The 18,599-nt window shown below is 38.8% G+C and overlaps 1 protein-coding gene across 5 annotated transcripts in view; it reads left to right on the forward strand.

The window, feature by feature from the left end:
- Window positions 1-18,599, forward strand: part of epha3 (eph receptor A3) — a 113,049-nt gene that overhangs the window by 62,135 nt on the left and 32,315 nt on the right. For 4 of the 5 annotated variants that reach the window (XM_089003519.1, XM_089003520.1, XM_089003517.1 and 1 more), the window contains exons 4-6: window positions 3,013-3,168; window positions 4,798-5,157; window positions 16,490-16,614. In XM_089003519.1, the coding sequence (XP_088859645.1) occupies window positions 3,013-3,168; window positions 4,798-5,157; window positions 16,490-16,614 (641 nt within the window). The remainder of the gene's footprint in view (window positions 1-3,012; window positions 3,169-4,797; window positions 5,158-16,489; window positions 16,615-18,599) is intronic. The other variant, XM_089003522.1, reaches the window with a different exon arrangement.

The following is an 18,599-nucleotide window of genomic DNA, read 5'->3' on the forward strand; positions in this document are numbered from 1 at the left end:
TTTACATGAAAAATAATGAAAAAAAACTCGTAATATTCGCAATATTCATTCCAATGCATTCAGGAAAAACTATGAACATTTTGTCTTATCTACAAAGGTGCATTCTTTTTTTCAGACATGTCAATTGCGGATGTCAAGGGACCCCTTTCAAAGGCCATGTTAATTATTGATAAGGGTGGCCCATGACCTTGGCTATTGATTGAGCAATTTGCAACCTTAGTTATTCATACAGCTGACATATCCCATGGCAGCCGCCCTTGTACGTGCATGTGTGCTTGTATGTCTCTGATGCTCCTCACAAGTGAATAATGGGATTGTGTTTCAGGCGACATTTTGTCGAGGTTCGCGAGGCACAAAGATATCCCCATGTGAGGATGGTAATTCCATTGGTGTGGAAACATGCCGTGATTAATTTGATGATTCACCCATAGTTGTATGTCATATTTTATAAACAGGAGACAGTCAAGACTTAAAAGTCCTTAAAATAGTCAGTCACTCCTAACACATTTTTCTGAAAATAGCTGGATCTGAATGAGTAGAATTAGGCTATGGTCTGCTTCTAGGACTGAATGTCACTATCAAACGTTTTTATTTTTATTTTTACTATGATGTGTTGTTCCAGAGTTGCTGGGCATGCATACCAAACTAACCATGCACACTCATCAAATTTTGGCTCTGTGGCCATTCCGGTGGTCAACATAATAGTGGAACAGAGTTGGTACATAACGTTTAGAATGCAGTCTGCTGGGAGTTGAAGAGCTCCTGCATTTCTGTCTCACTAAACATATGCTATCACACTCTCTGCACACACCCTTGCACACACTGCTGGTGAACGTCAATGGAACACATGTTGGTTCTATTCCCAATGAGGAGTTGCCTCCTTTGAGTGGAATCTGATTTTGCCATTTCCCTGCTGCAGAATCCACCCCCATTTACTTTCCTGGCAGACCCACTAAAAACACAACTTTTATCATCCGATTCCAACCGTTACAACATTATGTCTGGAACACAATTTCTCCTATATGGTAAAAGCCCAAAAATTTCGATTTCCATTTTAATGCTGGTATATCAAGACTCAAATAATAAATAATAAATACAACTAAAATAATTAAGACTTCAAATAATTACTGGTACCCATCATGTTACATTCATTTATCTTTTTGTTAACTACAAATATAAAAATACACAATTCCAAATGTAATACTTTCAATGCCAACAAATTAGAGTAAAGAGCAACAATTAAATGCCCTTCTGTTATATGAGTCAAAGCACAATAAACTTGAGTGTCAACCTGTTGCCCTTCCTACAAATGAATGTGTCTTGACTTGTCACAAGTATAGCAGTTTTATGTTAAATTATAAGCGGTCCAGATTTCTCACTGACAAGATCAGTTGGTTTGTAAATTGAGATGAGATCAACATTGTTGCAATATTTTCCTTTGGTGAGTATAAAAAGGATGCCTTGGCTGAATAACTATTGAGAAAACCTTGTATTAAGGTTTTGATGACTTTTTCTCGAGGATCCAACATTCATATCTCCATGTGTTTTTTTTTTCATCCCCACTGATAGCATATAGCTACAAGTTAGTACATGCAGTAATGGCAACTGATCCAACTGGACTCAAGCCAAGTGTTCAACTTGGACTCAAGCCAAGTTTTCAACTGCCCAATGAATGAAATCAAATGATCTTGCCTTTGGTAACAGGCGATTAAGTGGATGGAGCGTCGGTGCTCTGTCAAAGGGCAATTTATTGATAACAGGATCAGATCATGGGTCACTGGCACGATGATGAGATTAATTCATTTCACCTCTGGTCTACATTTCTGGTTCATGTTCCTTGCACGTTCCTGCTGACCCAACAATTATCCTGTTGGTTCTTTTGTGTGAATGGTTGGTGGTTCTGGCTGTCAAGTTTAATTTCCTGCCATATCACCCTGGAGGGGATAGGAAGGGTCTTTTTTTCTGGGTGTGTCAGCAAAATTGTGGTTGTCATTCTAGAGGTAGGATCATATTTGGTCATTTAAACCTGCATTCAACACACATACCGAAATAGACACGCACATGCACACACACACATAACACACACACACACACACGCACACACACACACACACACACACGCCCGCACACACACACACACACACACACACACACACACACACACACACACACACACACGCACACACACACACACACACACACACACACACACACACACACACACACACACACACACACACACACACACACACACACACACACAACTGGTTGTAGTAGAGTATATACTGCCGCATTGGGACCTTGGTGTGCCAATGTCAATGATGGATAAGGTAGTCGTATTATGGGCAGTGTTACCAGCTTTTGCAGGAGGGTGTTGTTTTGCTGAGCCAACATATTATGCTACCTCTCCTGCGGTTTCTGGTACTGTTGTATTTCTGACTTGGCATTTGAATGTGTTCAGATATGTTAGTTTCAATCTCTAAATTTTTTTACAGTTGTTTGCAGGTCTCACATAATTCATTTAATTTTTTGTATGTGATATCAGAGAGGGTCTTGGATTTTGGCAGCACTCGAAAGCAAAGCATCAATGCACTTTTAACTTTTAATTTTTTTATTGATTTGTAAATATGTATATAGCTGTAAACACCCTATATCATCAGGACAAGTAGTAGCACGTAGCATTTGTGATGATAAATGTTATGTGGCAAACAGCCACATTTTATTAGGTGGACGGTTTGTCTTATCAATGCAATGTTGTCTAAAAGAGCAATCAGGGAATAATTTGGGACAATTTTCTAAAGGATTTTTTCGAAGGATCAATAGGATGATTGCTACATTGAAGGATATTATACATTCCAGTGTAATTTACACACTCCTATTTGCATGTGCGTGTTTTAGAGACTGAGAGATGTTTCATTCATACTTTGAGTGCTATGTAGGAGAGCATGTGTTGCATCTGATGAGCTCCTTCTGCATGACAGTAATGTCTGTGTCTCTTTGTCTTCTCCCCAGTGTGCAGGGCTGGCTTTTACAAGTCCACGTTGGGAAACGTGGAGTGCTCCAAGTGTCCACCTCATAGTTATGCTCACCAGGAAGGGTCACTGCATTGCGGATGTGAGAAAAACTACTTCCGTGCAGAGGGAGACCCAGCCTCCATGGCCTGTACACGTAAGTATGCATGAATAAACATTGAACTACTGAGATGCCGGTTTGATCATCTCATTCTCAACCGGCGTCCGCCAATGTCTCACAGTAGTTAACTATGATATGGGTGGGCGGACTTATTTTTCGAGATAAAATAAAACTCATTCAATAAGAAAACATCTTCACCCTGCCTTGAGGAGTAAATTCTGTTATTTTCACTGCCAACACACTTTAGTGTTCTTTGATTAACTCAGATGTTTCTCACTCTGATTTATCTGATTTAATGTTGTGTAATTTGGGAAAATTACGCACTCACCAATGATATAACTACCACTGGAAAGATTCAAGAATATTGGTTAAGGCCATTATTATTACATTGTCATATTTAGGATATGTTGTGATTTGCAATGTGAAAAAAACTTGCTGCTCAATTTGTAACGTGGAGGTTGGCTACACGGTTTTTGTACTTGCATATGATTATATACATGTATGTGATTGCGTTCAAATTTCATCTTTTAACCCATTTTGGGGTGGATTTTTTTTTTAATTTATGTGTAAATTATTTCCAAAATTATTGAGCCCATATATTGGAAAATGTTGACTTATCATAAAAAACCAAGTTGACTGATTCAATGCTGTTGACAGGAAGTCACATCAAATCTTGAGGGAGAGGTAATCAATTCATGGGTAATTCAAGTTGCATATATTTATTGGTGTGAATCATCATTTCTCCTGCCAACCTGATTCTATATATCCACCTCTGATGCACATTGATTGCAGATTCATCTTTTCAGGTTTCCCAAGGTCATCCCTCAAGAAACAATGAATTCCCCTTTTTGCTGATGTCTGATTACATATTAATTCATGGCCAAACAACTCTGAGATACAAGTAACGTTTTATGTTTCACCGATTGCAGCAACACCGTGGAACACACAAAAGGATTGACACTTAGTCATGGACATAATTGTAATTAGAGGACCTGTCGTGACAGGCTGTTATTATTTAAACACCATCTGGTCAGCTGGACAGCTTTTCTCTCTTTTGGGCAGACAAAGTGGTTGAAGGGCTGCAACTAAAAATGATTCATAATTTAAAGAGGTGCGGGTGAAGATCTTTAGAGTTGGCCTTGGCATTTAAAAGTGTCATCAGCCAAAAACACAAAGCAATTGGGGCCTTTGACATTTAACCGTAAACCACATCGTTATTCTTAGTGAGCATGAACCTGAACTGATTAATTACAGTGTAACATTGAAAAACAATAACTGAAAATTACAAACTATAAGCCAGAATAATCATTTTGCACATAACAGTGCTATACAATCAACGGTCTACTTTTATACCAGGAATAAAGATTACAGATTATGACCTTTACAGTTGTTGCCAACACTAACTGTAAAAATCCAGGCATTGTAAAAGTGGAATTCAGAACTGCTGAGCTGATGTATTGGCTTACATTGCAGTCGTAAATGGTGGTTCGTGGATTTGCCATTTGCCATTAAAGACCGTTTTCTTTGTGCTGTCACCCCCCCCCCCACCTCCATCATCTCATGACTTCACTTTCCTTCTGCTTTTGCTTCCTTTTCTCATCCTGTGTATCCAATGACCTCTTGGTCTTCTCACTTCCCCTTCATATCCTCTCTTCTGACCACTAGGCCCTCCTTCCGCTCCTCGTAACGTTATCTCCTCCATCAACGAGACCTCCGTTATCCTAGACTGGAGCTGGCCAGAGGCCACAGGTGGCCGCAGGGACCTCACCTTTACTGTCCTCTGTAAACGATGCCGGGCCGGAGTCACAAATGGAAGTAATGGTGGGAGCCCGCGATGTGAGCCCTGCCGAAGCAACGTCCGCTTTCTTCCAAGGGCCACGGGCCTCCAAAACACCACTGTAACAGTAGGAGACTTGCTTGCTCACACCAACTACACCTTTGAGATTGAGGCGCAGAATGGAGTCTCGTCACTGGCGCCCAAAATGAGGCAGTATGCTGCTGTCACCATTACCACCAATCAAGCCGGTAAGATGGTAGAACAGATGGTAGATAATACAAGTCAAATATTTTGGCTCCACATTAGTGATGTGTACTGGGGTGCATTTCACAACCATGCCAAATTTTCTCCATCAATCTTAAACTAGGTAACATTTTTTTTTTCCAAAACACATTGGAAAGTGTTATTATTTTTAAAAATGTGTGACACTTTTGAGTGTTTATATACTGAAAGTTATGCACGACCTTCCATTCATCCACCAATTTTCTGATCCACATAACCTCATGAGGGTTGCTGGAGCTTATCCCAGCTGCCTTTGAGCGATCGGTAGGGGACACCATGAGCTGGTTGCCACCCAATGCCAGCCCACACAAAGACCAATATTTCAATTCACCCCTATGCATAATTTTGAGAATTTGATGCACCTGCCATGCGTGTTTTTGGAATGAGGGAGGAGACCAGTCTGGAAAACCCACACAGAGATAGGGAGAACATGCAATCTTCACACATGGTGGCCAAAGCTTGAATCAAACCATGCATCTCTGCACTGTGAGGCGAACATGCTTACCAGTCAACCACCATACCATTTTGCATACACTTGACCGTCAAAAAATATGTCTCATAATGTATTTTACCAAATAGAGTACAGCAAGACCAAAAATAAACCTTAGCTTTGCTCACAGTACCTGTCCAAACAAAGCTATGACTAAAGACTGAAGCAATGAAGAAAACTACTGGTGTAAAGAAAGAAGATAAATTAAAGAAATGACAAAAGTCATCCTTTCAGAAATGTGAAACATAACTGCCAAACAAAGACAAATCACACAGTTTTCAAATGAATCACAATCTGCCATTTATTCTTGAAGGCTATTCTGGGATAAAAAATTCGGTCACAATAAGTTGCCTTTAGCCAAAACAATTGTTTTAACATACTCCTTGAGAGCAACCACTTTTTTTTCTTGTCAGAGTTCAAACCAATCAAATGTTTGTGTTTCAACTATATCCAGATAAGACCGTAGGTCTGGAATGTCACGTATCTCTCAACTCTCCTAAAACACCCACATTAATGCCGCCTTTGCAGCTAGTGCTCTGTATTTGCAGTATGCCTTTCTGGCTATCACGTACTGTATAAGCACCATGTCATATGAGGACATGAGTTCGAATCATTTGGGAGGAAATGGGTTGCAAACCTCCCATTAATGCATGCAGGAAGTACCCAATCGCAACAATAGCTTCCCAATTGATACACCCATTAAGACTCATTTCCCTTTGAGACAAAAAAAATAGCAATTCACTATTTGCAGGATATAAGACAAACAATGCAAGGGAGGACCAACTGACCGGATCTCTAATTGAATTATAGTTTAGGCTCAGTGTTCACTGTGTAAAGTATTTTAAAGTTGTGTGACGCCATGTCACACAACCGGACATGTCAAAGAAGGAAAGATGAATCATTATTTTTTATATTTTTTTTATATTTTATATCGATGAGAAGGTTTCTTCAGCCGTCATCTGTACAATTTTGAAGGTTTCGGACGTTTCGCCTCCTATCCAAGAGGCTTCGTCAGCGAACTAAAGTCTGACTGGTCGTATCGGCCCTATTTATGATCCGGTTTAAGTTTGGTTCTGTCATGCAGAAAGAACCAATCACATCTGCCAATTATTGGAAATCTGCCTTAATACTACGTATTTTCAATTTCGGGAGAAATTTTATAAACAAATTCATGGTTGTGCTATGGGCTCACCAGTTTCACCCATAGTGGCTAATCTTTACATGGAAGAGATGGAGAAACAGGCCCTCACATCCTTCCCGGGGACAAAACCTAGATACTGGTTTAGATATGTGGACGATACTTTTGTCATAATTAAAAAACAAGAAATTCCTTCACAGATCACCTCAACTCTGTAGACATCAACATTAAATTTACTCGTGAGGACATTAAAGAGAACCAACTCGCCTTCTTGGATTGTAAAGTAATTATAAAAGAGGACAGAGCGCTAAAAACAGAAGTCTTTAGGAAGGCTACGCACACTGACCAATGCTTACTTTTTGACTCTAACCACCCTTTACAACACAAACTAGGAGTTATCAGAACCCTCCAGCATAGGGCTAAACTAATACCAACTAGCATTGAAGGTAGAGAAAAGGAGTCTAAACATATCAGGAGAGCACTCACTAACTGTGGGTACCCTCAGTGGTCATTTAACAAATGTCAGAAAGAAAGAATAGGGAATGAAACTAATAATTCTCAAGATACAAAAAGGAGAGGAGTAGCAGTACCTTACATTGCAGGAGTTTCTGAAAAATTACAAAGAGTTCTTTGGCAACATAAATTTCCAACTTATTTCAAACCGATAAACACGTTAAGGCAAAAATTAGTGCATCCAAAAGATAGGGTACCAAATGAAAAACAAAGTAATGTAGTTTATTCCATGCATTGTAAGAATGAAAATTGTAAAGAGCAGTACATTGGGGAGACTCAACAAATTCTCAAAAAAAGACTTTATCAACATCGCAGGGATAATACAAGTGGGCCTCAATCGGCAGTACATTTGCACCTAAAAGCTAGCAACCGCTCATTTGACGACAATGAGGTTAAAATCTTAGCGAAAGAACATAGATGGTTTGAAAGGGGGGTAAAAGAAGCGATTCTTATAAAACAACAAAATCCTTCTTTAAACCGGTCTGGGCGGGTGAGGTTCAATTTGGATCGTTCATACAATAGCCTGCTTAGGCAAAACAGGTTAGGCAACATTCGTTATGCTGATGTGGTGATACCGGTGGGAGTGGGGGAAATAGGCCAGTCGTTAGTCAGGAATGTAGGAACAATCAGTGGGGCCACAGGGAGGGGTCCTCTGCACCCCCCAACCTAAGAGTAGTGACTTATCATAGCTGTGTCCGGCGCCGCCATGCCTGGACATTAGGGATAAATAAATAGGGCCGATACAACCAGTCAGACTTTAGTTCGCTGAAAAAGCCTCTTGGATAGGAGGCGAAACGTCCGAAACCTTCAAAATTGTACAGATGACGGCTGAAGAAACCTTCTCATCGATGGACCACTCCTGTACGACTGAGAGCTTACACAGACGGACTGTCATACAGGAAATGTATTTATTTATTTTTGGTCAAATAAAGATTGTATCTCGGATGCCCATGGAGACACATTCTCCGCCAATACTGAGAGCTTCCACAGATTTATATTTTAGATTTTTTCAGACCTGGAAGTTTTTTTTGTCCAATTCTGAAAGGGACATTAACCGGGAAGCAATATGTCACTGAAGTTATTTTGGTAAAATCATGGTCTGAAAAAGTGAATCTCAATAAAAGACCTGCTGTGTTTGGTGAGGCAGCTGGCCCACCTATTGCTTTAATATTTGTAATTGTGGCTGCAACTACTGAGTGATGATATTGCTTAGACATTAGAGACCCAGTTTAATTTATTTTGCAATACCTTATTTGCTTTTTGCATCGCATATATGGGATGATGTCTGTAGCTTTTCTTATTTATTGAGAATATTGCCATGTTTTTGGCATTGTTTCAATTATGAGAGCAAGCAGCCTCAGGGGCTCCAGGATGTCCTGTCTAAACAAATACTGCATTGTATATTTACAGCTGTGTGGCACACCTCTGACAAATATCACAGTTGCCAGAAAGTACTGTATATACCTTTCTATCGTCCTCCAGCAATTGTCTCCTACTTGTATTTTATGATGACACAGTTGGATAGATATCTGGGTCACAAGCAGCAGGACAAAGGAGGGAGACGGCATGGAGTCACGAGACACAAAGGAGCCTGAACAAACTGCACGCTATCGAAATAGCGTGAGGACTGAACACTGTCTCGACTCAACCCTTCTGGATATAGCATGACCTGGATGACATTTTAAGTCATAAGTCGTAGACGACACCCTTCCACACAATACTATTTCTCTCCCTCTTTACATTTAATGCTTTAGCCTTCAATTTAATGTTCATGTTCAACTGTATTTACACCAATCATAAATGCTTGATATATATATATATATATATATATATATATAAGTCAAACCTGAGTTTCAGCATAATCATGGTCATTGACTGGAGCCTGACATCTCAGAAATGAAAATGTCATCCATTTTATAGGCAACCTTAGGATAACCATGGGGTCTTAAAACGGCCAGTATACTATAAAAAAGTCAGACCTCAGATCTGCAGCATCTCTCAGAAGTAAAAGAAGGCAAACAGAACTGCTGCTTCCACTTTATAGATGTCTTTAGATTGTTTCATATTTTGTCTTTTTTCTGATAGCTGTCATTTTTTAAATTCATTTTATCTCTCAAAGCTATTGTCTCTCATTTATATAAAGAGGGGGGGGCAATATATTTTCGCATTGACTCAATACTTACAAAAGGGTTGGGACACTTGGCCATTTCTCATACAGGAAATACAGATAAATAGGGATATAATGTAGAGTTGCTTTTCCTTTTCCCGATAATGACATTTCAATGCTCAACAATATATTTGAGAATGTATTCATTGTCATTTCTGTGTGGTCAAGGGTCACAATATCAGTTGTAGTTCAACCTCAATTTGTTTGCAAGCGATGAAGTTAACGTTCTCTATTTCTTGCACATCCGAGTCATTCAGTCATACCTCTATGGAGTTGGAATGTTTTCCATGACGGAATGACCCTAAGTGAGAACTGTGGAAGACCTTTGATTGGTCTTCAATCAATCACGAGGTACACACCCAAAGCAAAACAAAAAAAACACTGACATCTTTGTTTAAATCAGGGGTGGGCAAACGTTTTGACTCGCGGGCCACAATGCGTTCTAAAATTTGACAGAACAGCCAGGAGCATTTGGAGGGAGTGTATGGGCCGGATATACTAAAGCATTAAATGTAGTGTGTGCAAACCTCATAGCACAGTAAGAACACTACAACCCAATTTATTAACTGTGTTTCAAATATGAAAAATAGCCCTTATCAGTTAATAAACTTGTCTCAAGCATACATAATACAAGATATTGCATTTACATACTATTTTGCAGATATTCGGAGGAGGAAATGTAAATAGATTAAAATAACATACATGTGATTTATCAAGATTGCGTCTGTTTTTAATAAGTTTCAATTGAAGGTGCAAAGTTAAAGAAAAACATTTCTTGAAAAGTGGAATCACTTTCAACATTCAAAACCTATTATTACACAACGAAATACTCAAGCTCATTAATATCTACTTGCGTTAAACTCCGGAAACTCATGGATGGATTGTCCTGACTGCGCGCTCTAGAAACCTGCCAAGCGTTGCCAAGCACACAGACATAGGCTGTATAAATATCCTACCTGCAGCTGAAATTTGCATACTCGGCACGACAGCCAATCAGAAGCCTGCTTTTGCTTCTAGACTTTTGCATATATTTTCCAAAGTAGATGCACAGAACCTTAGCCCCAGAAGAAAGATTCAAAAGAAGCTAACAAAATTGATGACGCTACAAAACGTAAACGTCCATTTTCTTGTGACTGTAAAGGTTACTTGAGAGTTTTGAAAGGCGCCTAGCTGGCATTTAGCAGGCAACGTAATGCAAAGGTTGCATTGTGCACCATAACGAACAGTGTATGGACAAAAGACAAATGGAGCAAAATCTTCAGCAATTGATATTTACCGTAAATTAAGCAAGGGAGCATTTGTGGTAGGTACATCCTTAATTAAAATTAAAAAAAACATTTATACTTTGCAACTATGGTTTTCTTTGCAATGTTTCAAGTTGTGAAAATGGGGCAGGCAACTTTTCAGAGTTGTCTGCCCTGGTGTCCGCTAACTTTTTGTCATGAGTTTCAGACAGTTTTTACTATAATTTGGACAAGTTCGGCGGGCCGGATTAAAAAGCCGTATGTGGCCCGTGGACCGTAGTTTGCCCATGTCTGGTTGAAATGAACACACATATTTTAGGAACATTTTTGAATAATATACACTTACGTAATTGACTACTCTCTGAAACACATTGTAGCATGAGTCCACCAGTAGACTGAATGGTTTGTATCAGGAGAAATATGTCCTGAATCAATGATTGTAACAGTCATCTTCCTGGACTCTTCAAATGAGCATCAAATAGCTGCAGTTATTTTATATATATATATATATATATATATATATATATATATATATATATATATATATATATATATATATATATATATAGTATATCAGCGGGGCGGCCCGGTAGTCGAATGGTTAGCACACATCACAGTGCAGAGGTCGCCGGTTCGCGTCCCGGTCCGGCCTCCCTGTGTGGAGTTTGCATGTTCTCCCCGGACCCGCGTGGGTTTTCTCCGGGTCCTCCGGTTTCCTCCCACACTCCAAAAACATGCATGGCAGGCAGATTGACCACCACAAATTGTCCCTAGGTGTGAGTGTGAGAGTGACTGTTGTACGTCTTTGTGTGCCCTGCGATTGGCTGGCAACCAATTCGGGGTGTCCCCCGCCTCGTGCCCGCAGACAGCTGAGATAGGCTCCAGCAACCCCCGCGACCCTCATGAGGAATAAGCGGTACGGAAAATGAGATGAGATGAGATAGTAGATCAGCCAACTTGGGTCAGTCAGTGGAGCCTAAAGTTCAAAATAAATACAGCAAAGCTGCATTGAGCCCTTATGCTGCCCATCAATTAAATACGTTGCCAATAAAAGATTTTCCCCGAGAGTATTTTTTTCAAGTCCAGGTTTAAAACTACACCTCTCCCCCAGCCACCTTATATATTTGATTAAGGCAATATTATACATATTTTTTTGCGTTTTAGTTATCTTAAAAACAAAAGGAAAGGAAAAGAAGTTATTTTAAAATATAATTGTATTTACATTTTTCCACTATTTCTTTTTTATAGTATGTATTTATTTTTTTATTTTTGAATGTATTGGTTTATGTATTTAAATATGGTGATTTTTTTCAGGCGTGGTGTCTTTTTTTTTCTTTGAGACATTGAGTTGCGTTGTGTATTAAATGTGCTCGACAGACAAAATGGCCTTGCCCTGCCGTTTGTGACCCACATGAGGCAAACACATGGGAAGACGACGATCAATTCAATTGTGTGGCAGCCGTCAGATCGTGTGAACACATAACGTTGCAAAGCATTTATGATGAGTGTTAACTGTAATTACATTGCATGATCCCAGACTCTCAGTTTGCTTATGTAGATGATGAGCACCAGGCCGACTCTAAGTGACAAGACTTGGATTTGTGGCAGACAAATATTCTGTTTTTGTTTATGTGTATTCATGTACTGTATGTGTGACTTGACTGAAGTGGAGAGGGCAATTGAATTTTGCAACAACACATTTGTGTCTATGTTTGAGCTGAGCTTTTTTTTTTTGAGTGTTTATATTATATACTTATATATGTATAATCTGCTGGGATAGTTGGGTATTTTTTTATGTATTTATTTATTCTGATTTACAGCATATAGCTTGAAGTGCACTTCTAAATATTAAGGGCTATGTGTGGCCAGAATACTAACAACTGTCTTTGTTTGAGTGACAGTCAGGAGAGATTAATTTTAGCTTTATATGGATTGGATTGGATTGGATTTGCCTTTATTAGTCTCACAGTGGAGAAATTTACATTTCACAGCAGCAAAGTAGTACTACTATGTTGTTGACAATCAAAATAAAATGCAGGCAGACACACACGCTTTGAAGCTTAAAGACACAGCGCACTCCACCTGACATACTGAATGTGCATGTCTCCGTAAAAAAAAAAAACAATATCTCCCCCTGCAGCTGTACACTCTACTTTGGCCCTGGAAGTTTACAAGAATCAAATATGTCGGTGCGCCAGCCTTACCTGATCTACTCACACGTAGAGATGCCAAAGCAGTTAAAAGATGGATTAAGTGTTTCCCTGGGTAGTCACAGTGTGTCAGGGCAGTTTTGTCAGATACAATTGCTCCTCTCATCTCTTTGCCCTCCAACTCATGGTCATGTTGTGATCTATATTTAAAGCAGTTTATTCCAACACTAACCCTTTGAACTGCTGCTGAGTCTAATAGAGGGGAATATGCTGATGAAAACAGTACTGCACTGATCCGTGCCATTTTCAACCATTTTACCTAGACATACGTAAGTTGGACATAATATGTATAAGTGACCAATGTAATCATTTTAATCTCTTTATTTGATCAGGGAACTAGTATTTCATAAGGATTTAAATAATATTACTTCCATTTAGTGCTAATGTGTAAGGATAAGAGGTAATGCGGATTGGTTTGCAAAACTATAATGAAAAATTTCCTTTGTGAGTGGACACACATGATGCTGAGTAAGAACCTATTACGATTTTATAAGGACCCTAATAAAGTCAAGGATACTATCATGTGTTTTCACTTTTCATTGCACAGTCCACTAGAATTGAGGCAAAGTCGGGTAGCGTCAACCAATCGGATCCCCTTGATAGATGTGTACAATTGGAACGGTGTTGCTTGTCACCTTGGAATTTGTCATCACAAAAGTCAAGTTTTGGTTCAAATGGACTATATGCATATAGAACTTCCCCGTTCAATATTGCAACGTCCCGTTTTGCCCGAGGAGCAGCATCTCCTAAAATTATTATCACTCTGTGTCTGAGTAACTATTGAAACGTAATGTGCTTATTTAAGTCTGTTGTGAGTATGTTTTTACATAGATTTTATAATCTAACTCAGCTACCGAGACCAGCAGAGTTCACTTAGTACCATTGTTCCTACTTTCAGGTAAATGGGTGTAAGCAAAGGGATGCAGTTCCATGCAGATCATTTTGTCTCCTTTACCACATTTAACGATCAATAAGATAATAATCATTGGAATGTGTGCTGTCCTCTCTTCTATTCTTCTTTTTGCTGAAAAAAAGAAACACAAGCATACATATACAAGCAAACGATCTTGAAAAAGTATCCTCAAATGTTGACAAGTGATTGAAATTCAAACTTAAACCGACGCCACCTTTATGGGCGATGATTTATGAGATTTTACACCACTGTGTTGATCATTCTTTTTATAATGGTACGATGATTACAGGGGAAGGGAGAGGAGTTATATACTTGAATTATTATGTCAGTATTTTTTCAAGGCTAGTATTATTTTTTTTAGTAATTCAACACATTAAGTGTGTATGAGTTATGCTCTCCATGATCAATTGTCCTCACACATTCGTAGAAGTGGCAATTAAAATGTTTAATAATGGCGCCACCGGCCAGTCTGACACACTGTTACACCTTTGTCATAAAGTTACACCTTGGAAAAAGAACAACAGACAACAAATAAACATTTTTCAGTAGACAAATTGAAAGACATAAAGAAAGAAAACCTAAAACGAAGATACAATGAACTTGAAGTTGGCCTAAAGCGACTCAAACACACAAAATGATTACTACCATAAACCACAGTGCCAATAAAAAAGCACGGCCTTACCCCACTATCAGACCAAGGGAGAAGGAGGGTAGGTGGTGGAAACAGATTCTTTACATCTGGATTTGTTCTAGAAAAAAGAAATCAAACAGAATTACAGTAGGGTATACTGTATGTAATGGGAAGAAAAAAAAAACACCCATACCCACAAAGGCACACTCTGTGGCTTTACAATAGCAATCAACCAAAGCTCAAACATTTCAAAGACAAACATGTTTTTCCTGTGGTCTAATAAAATTAAAAGCCGACGAATGCCTCAGTTGGAGAGCAAACCCCAAAGCTCCCTGGCAATTAGAGATCAGTTTAAAAAAAGGGAAATGAGAATCAGAGTGAAGAAAGACCGAAAAGAACACGTGGGGCGCAGAAAATTACAAGAGTGGGACCATGTGAACATCTTGAAGTCAATGATTGCTGAGGAAACCTGGAGCATAAGGCCCAAACCCTAAAAATAAATTTAAAAAAAATTGAAGGGTCAACAACCCACAACTTCGCTGATCCATTGTCTTTTTGTCCGGGTCTTTTTGTCCAGTTGTTACGTGTGTTACGGGAGATGCAAGGGATACCCCCTCGCTCCCCTGCACCATTGCCAAATATGCCATTCTCTGTGGGTAGCCACTCGAACCTTCCGTCCTTTGTCTGCAATGGTGAGAGATAGTAGTCAAAAAAACTACAGAGAGCTGGGGCGGTGGTGCGGCCTACTTTGGTGGATTTGTGGTTCTCACCCCTTATTTTCTCTTATATCTTCCTATATTTTCCCTCTGCTATTTACTTCATTTATATTCTATCTTTAACAACACTATACCACAATGCACAAATACTTCTGCGTTACTCGGGACCGTTCTAGTTTTCCACTGCGATATGTTTGGTAATTTCATTGAGAAGCAGTGATGAGACTTTGGGTAAATCTATTGATGGTTTGAAGCTCGTCAGTAAACCATGTCACATTAAAGGCCACAAGATTCAAATTGTTGGGAGAAGAGTTGTGGTTCATCATCTGCAAAATTCGATACTTGACAACATTTTATATGATCTGCTTCTGTGTTGTCCGGGTACCCTCAATACATTTTCCATGTTGTGACTTCACAAAGAGACCTTCAACACCAAGTGGGCTGCATCTGCTCATGTTTTAGTGCTAATAATATTTTCTTCCAATATGGTCTGATTCGTTGGACTTCTCAAATAATAGATGCCATATTTGTATAGACTGAAGAAACACAGAAGTGTGAGGTGAGCCTCAGAGGACAGAGATTTAAAAAGGAGCTCTTCTGGAATGTGAATGAATGCCTGTCTGCTATTCTGTTTTTGTAGGTCTTGGAATATTAACCATAGTTTCAGAAATCATGAGGACCACTGCCAATTTATATTCACAGCTATGAGATGATTCAAAAATTGTAATCCTTCTCCAACCCATGGTCTCTAGTGTGATGAAGACATAGAAATTATTCTTTAGGGATCGCAGGAAGCATGTTACATGGGTGGATATGTTATTTTTTGGACATATTAGACTGTATTACCAGTTCAAAACACTTGCCACTGCATGAAAACTCTGTGTGTGTGTGTGTGTGTGTGTGTGTGTGTGTGTGTGTGTGTGTGTGTGTGGGGGGTGGGTGGGTGTGCGTGTGCGTGTGTGTGTGTGTGTGTGTGTGTGTGTGTGCGTGCGTGCGTGCGTGTGTGTGTGTGTGTGTGTGTGTGTGTGTGTGTGCGTGCGTGTGCCTGCGTGTGCCTATGTGTGTGTTCTTGTTTTCTACTTTGTGTGAATCACCTGGATACAACCCCCAATCTAAGCCTATATCCTTTAATGTGGAGCCACGAGACAGAAAACTGAATTAGGCTAACAAAAACGCTAGACAATTGCCAGGATGCAACTGAACTTCCAATGAACCTCCATAAAGAACAACTCTGTCTTACATGCTCTATTTTTCTCTGTCCGGTTTTCCTACTCAGCTCCCTCTCCAGTAATAGTGATCAAAAAGGAGAAGACATCACGAAATAGTGTTTCCTTGTCTTGGCTGGAGCCAGAGAGACCAAACGGCATTATTCTCGACTACGAGGTCAAATACTACGAAAAGGTTGGTACTGACCTGATTGCATCACACCTTTCCTCAATCCATTGTGATATCCTTGTTTTAATTGCGAGTTTATACATACATTCATACACACAGTGTTACATTTAAGGTCAAACAACGTCTGTTCCCTCATGATGGCCGACTTGTAATTTTTTGCTAAAAATCATTTTGCTAGTTCTCCTCTAGCATAGATGTGAAAGGGTCACTGAAAAAAATCAATGCATGCATAGAGTAAATCCTCTGTTTTTGGTTATACTGAGCTCTGTCCTTTGTTTCTTCTGGTGTGATCCATGGTGATTGAATTTTGATAAAACTTAATGAAATAACTGGAAAAAGAATATTTGATGAAGTATCATTGAGAGTTTTGAAAGGCGCTTATAAATACAATGCAAATACAATACGTCTGTGTAAGCTCAGTCGTACAGGAGTGGTCCATCGATGAGAAGGTTTCTTCAGCCGTCATCTGTACTTTTTTTCAAAAAAGTACAGATGATGGCTGAAGAAACCTTCTCATCAATGCAAATACAAATAAATAAATAACATAAGAATGAACATGGTTTTAGTGAAGTGAATACTGACCAACTACAGATTTCATTTTAAATGTATTCATTTTGGTCTTGCTGTTCACAACTTACAGAAGTTGTTTAAGAATTGTAGCATATTTGCAATATTTTTTCTATGATGTTGCACTCAACAAATGTTATGTATTAAAAAAATACAACAAAATAAAAGGAACAGTCAATCCAAAGTGAACTACTTTAAAAAAATATTAAAACTAAAAACAATCAGTGAAATTACTGTATTTTACAATCTCATCAGTACTGTTAAAAGAACACAACGCAAACCAAAATAATAATAAAAAAAAAAAAACGAACCAAAATGAAAAACACAACTGCTATCACCCTGGTTCTCAACCACACACAGGTGACAATTCAACCTTTAACATTTAATGTGACTTTAAGTGTATAATTTTACAGTGTATTTCTCTGTCATGATCTGTTATAGCCACCATCGTAGAACATTTAGCACTGTTTACTATTTAGAATAGTATGAAATACACAATATTGTTCGGATATTGGCTGGGTGGATATTCCATGAGAGTTGTAGGGAGGTAGAATCTATTGGTAGAAGGTAGAATCTATTCTAAGTCAGCCTGAAAGTGGAGGAGTGGCAGGGCCATCCTGGAATGATTGCCAACAACTCCAAATCAGAAAGCATGTAATTCAAGAAAAGGGAAGTAAGAGGTCTTTGGGTTACTGACACAACTGTTGAGGATAAGTGTTTGTCTTTGTGACTGACAGTGACTCCCCTTTTTTCTCATCATTGACAATATGAGATTCATAACTAAAATAGTTCAATCTATTCAAAAAGTTCTGAAGCAAAATGTATTGTGTTCGACAGAAAACTCTCAGTATTCAGATCCATTACAAACTATATTATCATTATGTATATGTAAATTTCGGCACTTAAACACCTGTACAATACAAATTAGAAAAAAAAATATGTTCCTTGGGTATCCCAGACAGCAGCATGAAGGTTAAATGTGATTTGGGAATATAGTGAATTATGATTATATCTTAAAGTAAGCCATGAATACATATTTAAACGATTCTTGTATTTCAGCAGATTGCATGATGTTATCAAAATTATCCAATTAAAATCATCCCCAAACTTATTCAACTTCCCCACCTGCTTTTGTCACCATTGAACCTTTCGAATCAACTTCTCATTCTTTGTCTTGTAATCTTTATTATGTTTTTCTTTGCTTCTTCCCATTCTGATTCTCACCTTTCCCCCATTTTTCATTTCCTGCCTCTCATCTTGTCCTCCCCACTACTTAATGGATTTTTATGTTTTATGGCAGACAGTAAATGGCGTTGTTCATTCCTCTGTGAGAGGAAATTAGCACAGAATGAATTACACTGCCTTCAGTACCAATGATACTGGAAGTGATATTTGATGGTGAAATTACTTGCTGCTGCAAGTTT

Source organism: Hippocampus bargibanti, linkage group LG08 (assembly GCF_051943395.1).
Source record: "Hippocampus bargibanti isolate YZ-2025 linkage group LG08, ASM5194339v1, whole genome shotgun sequence".
NCBI lineage: Eukaryota > Metazoa > Chordata > Actinopteri > Syngnathiformes > Syngnathidae > Hippocampus > Hippocampus bargibanti.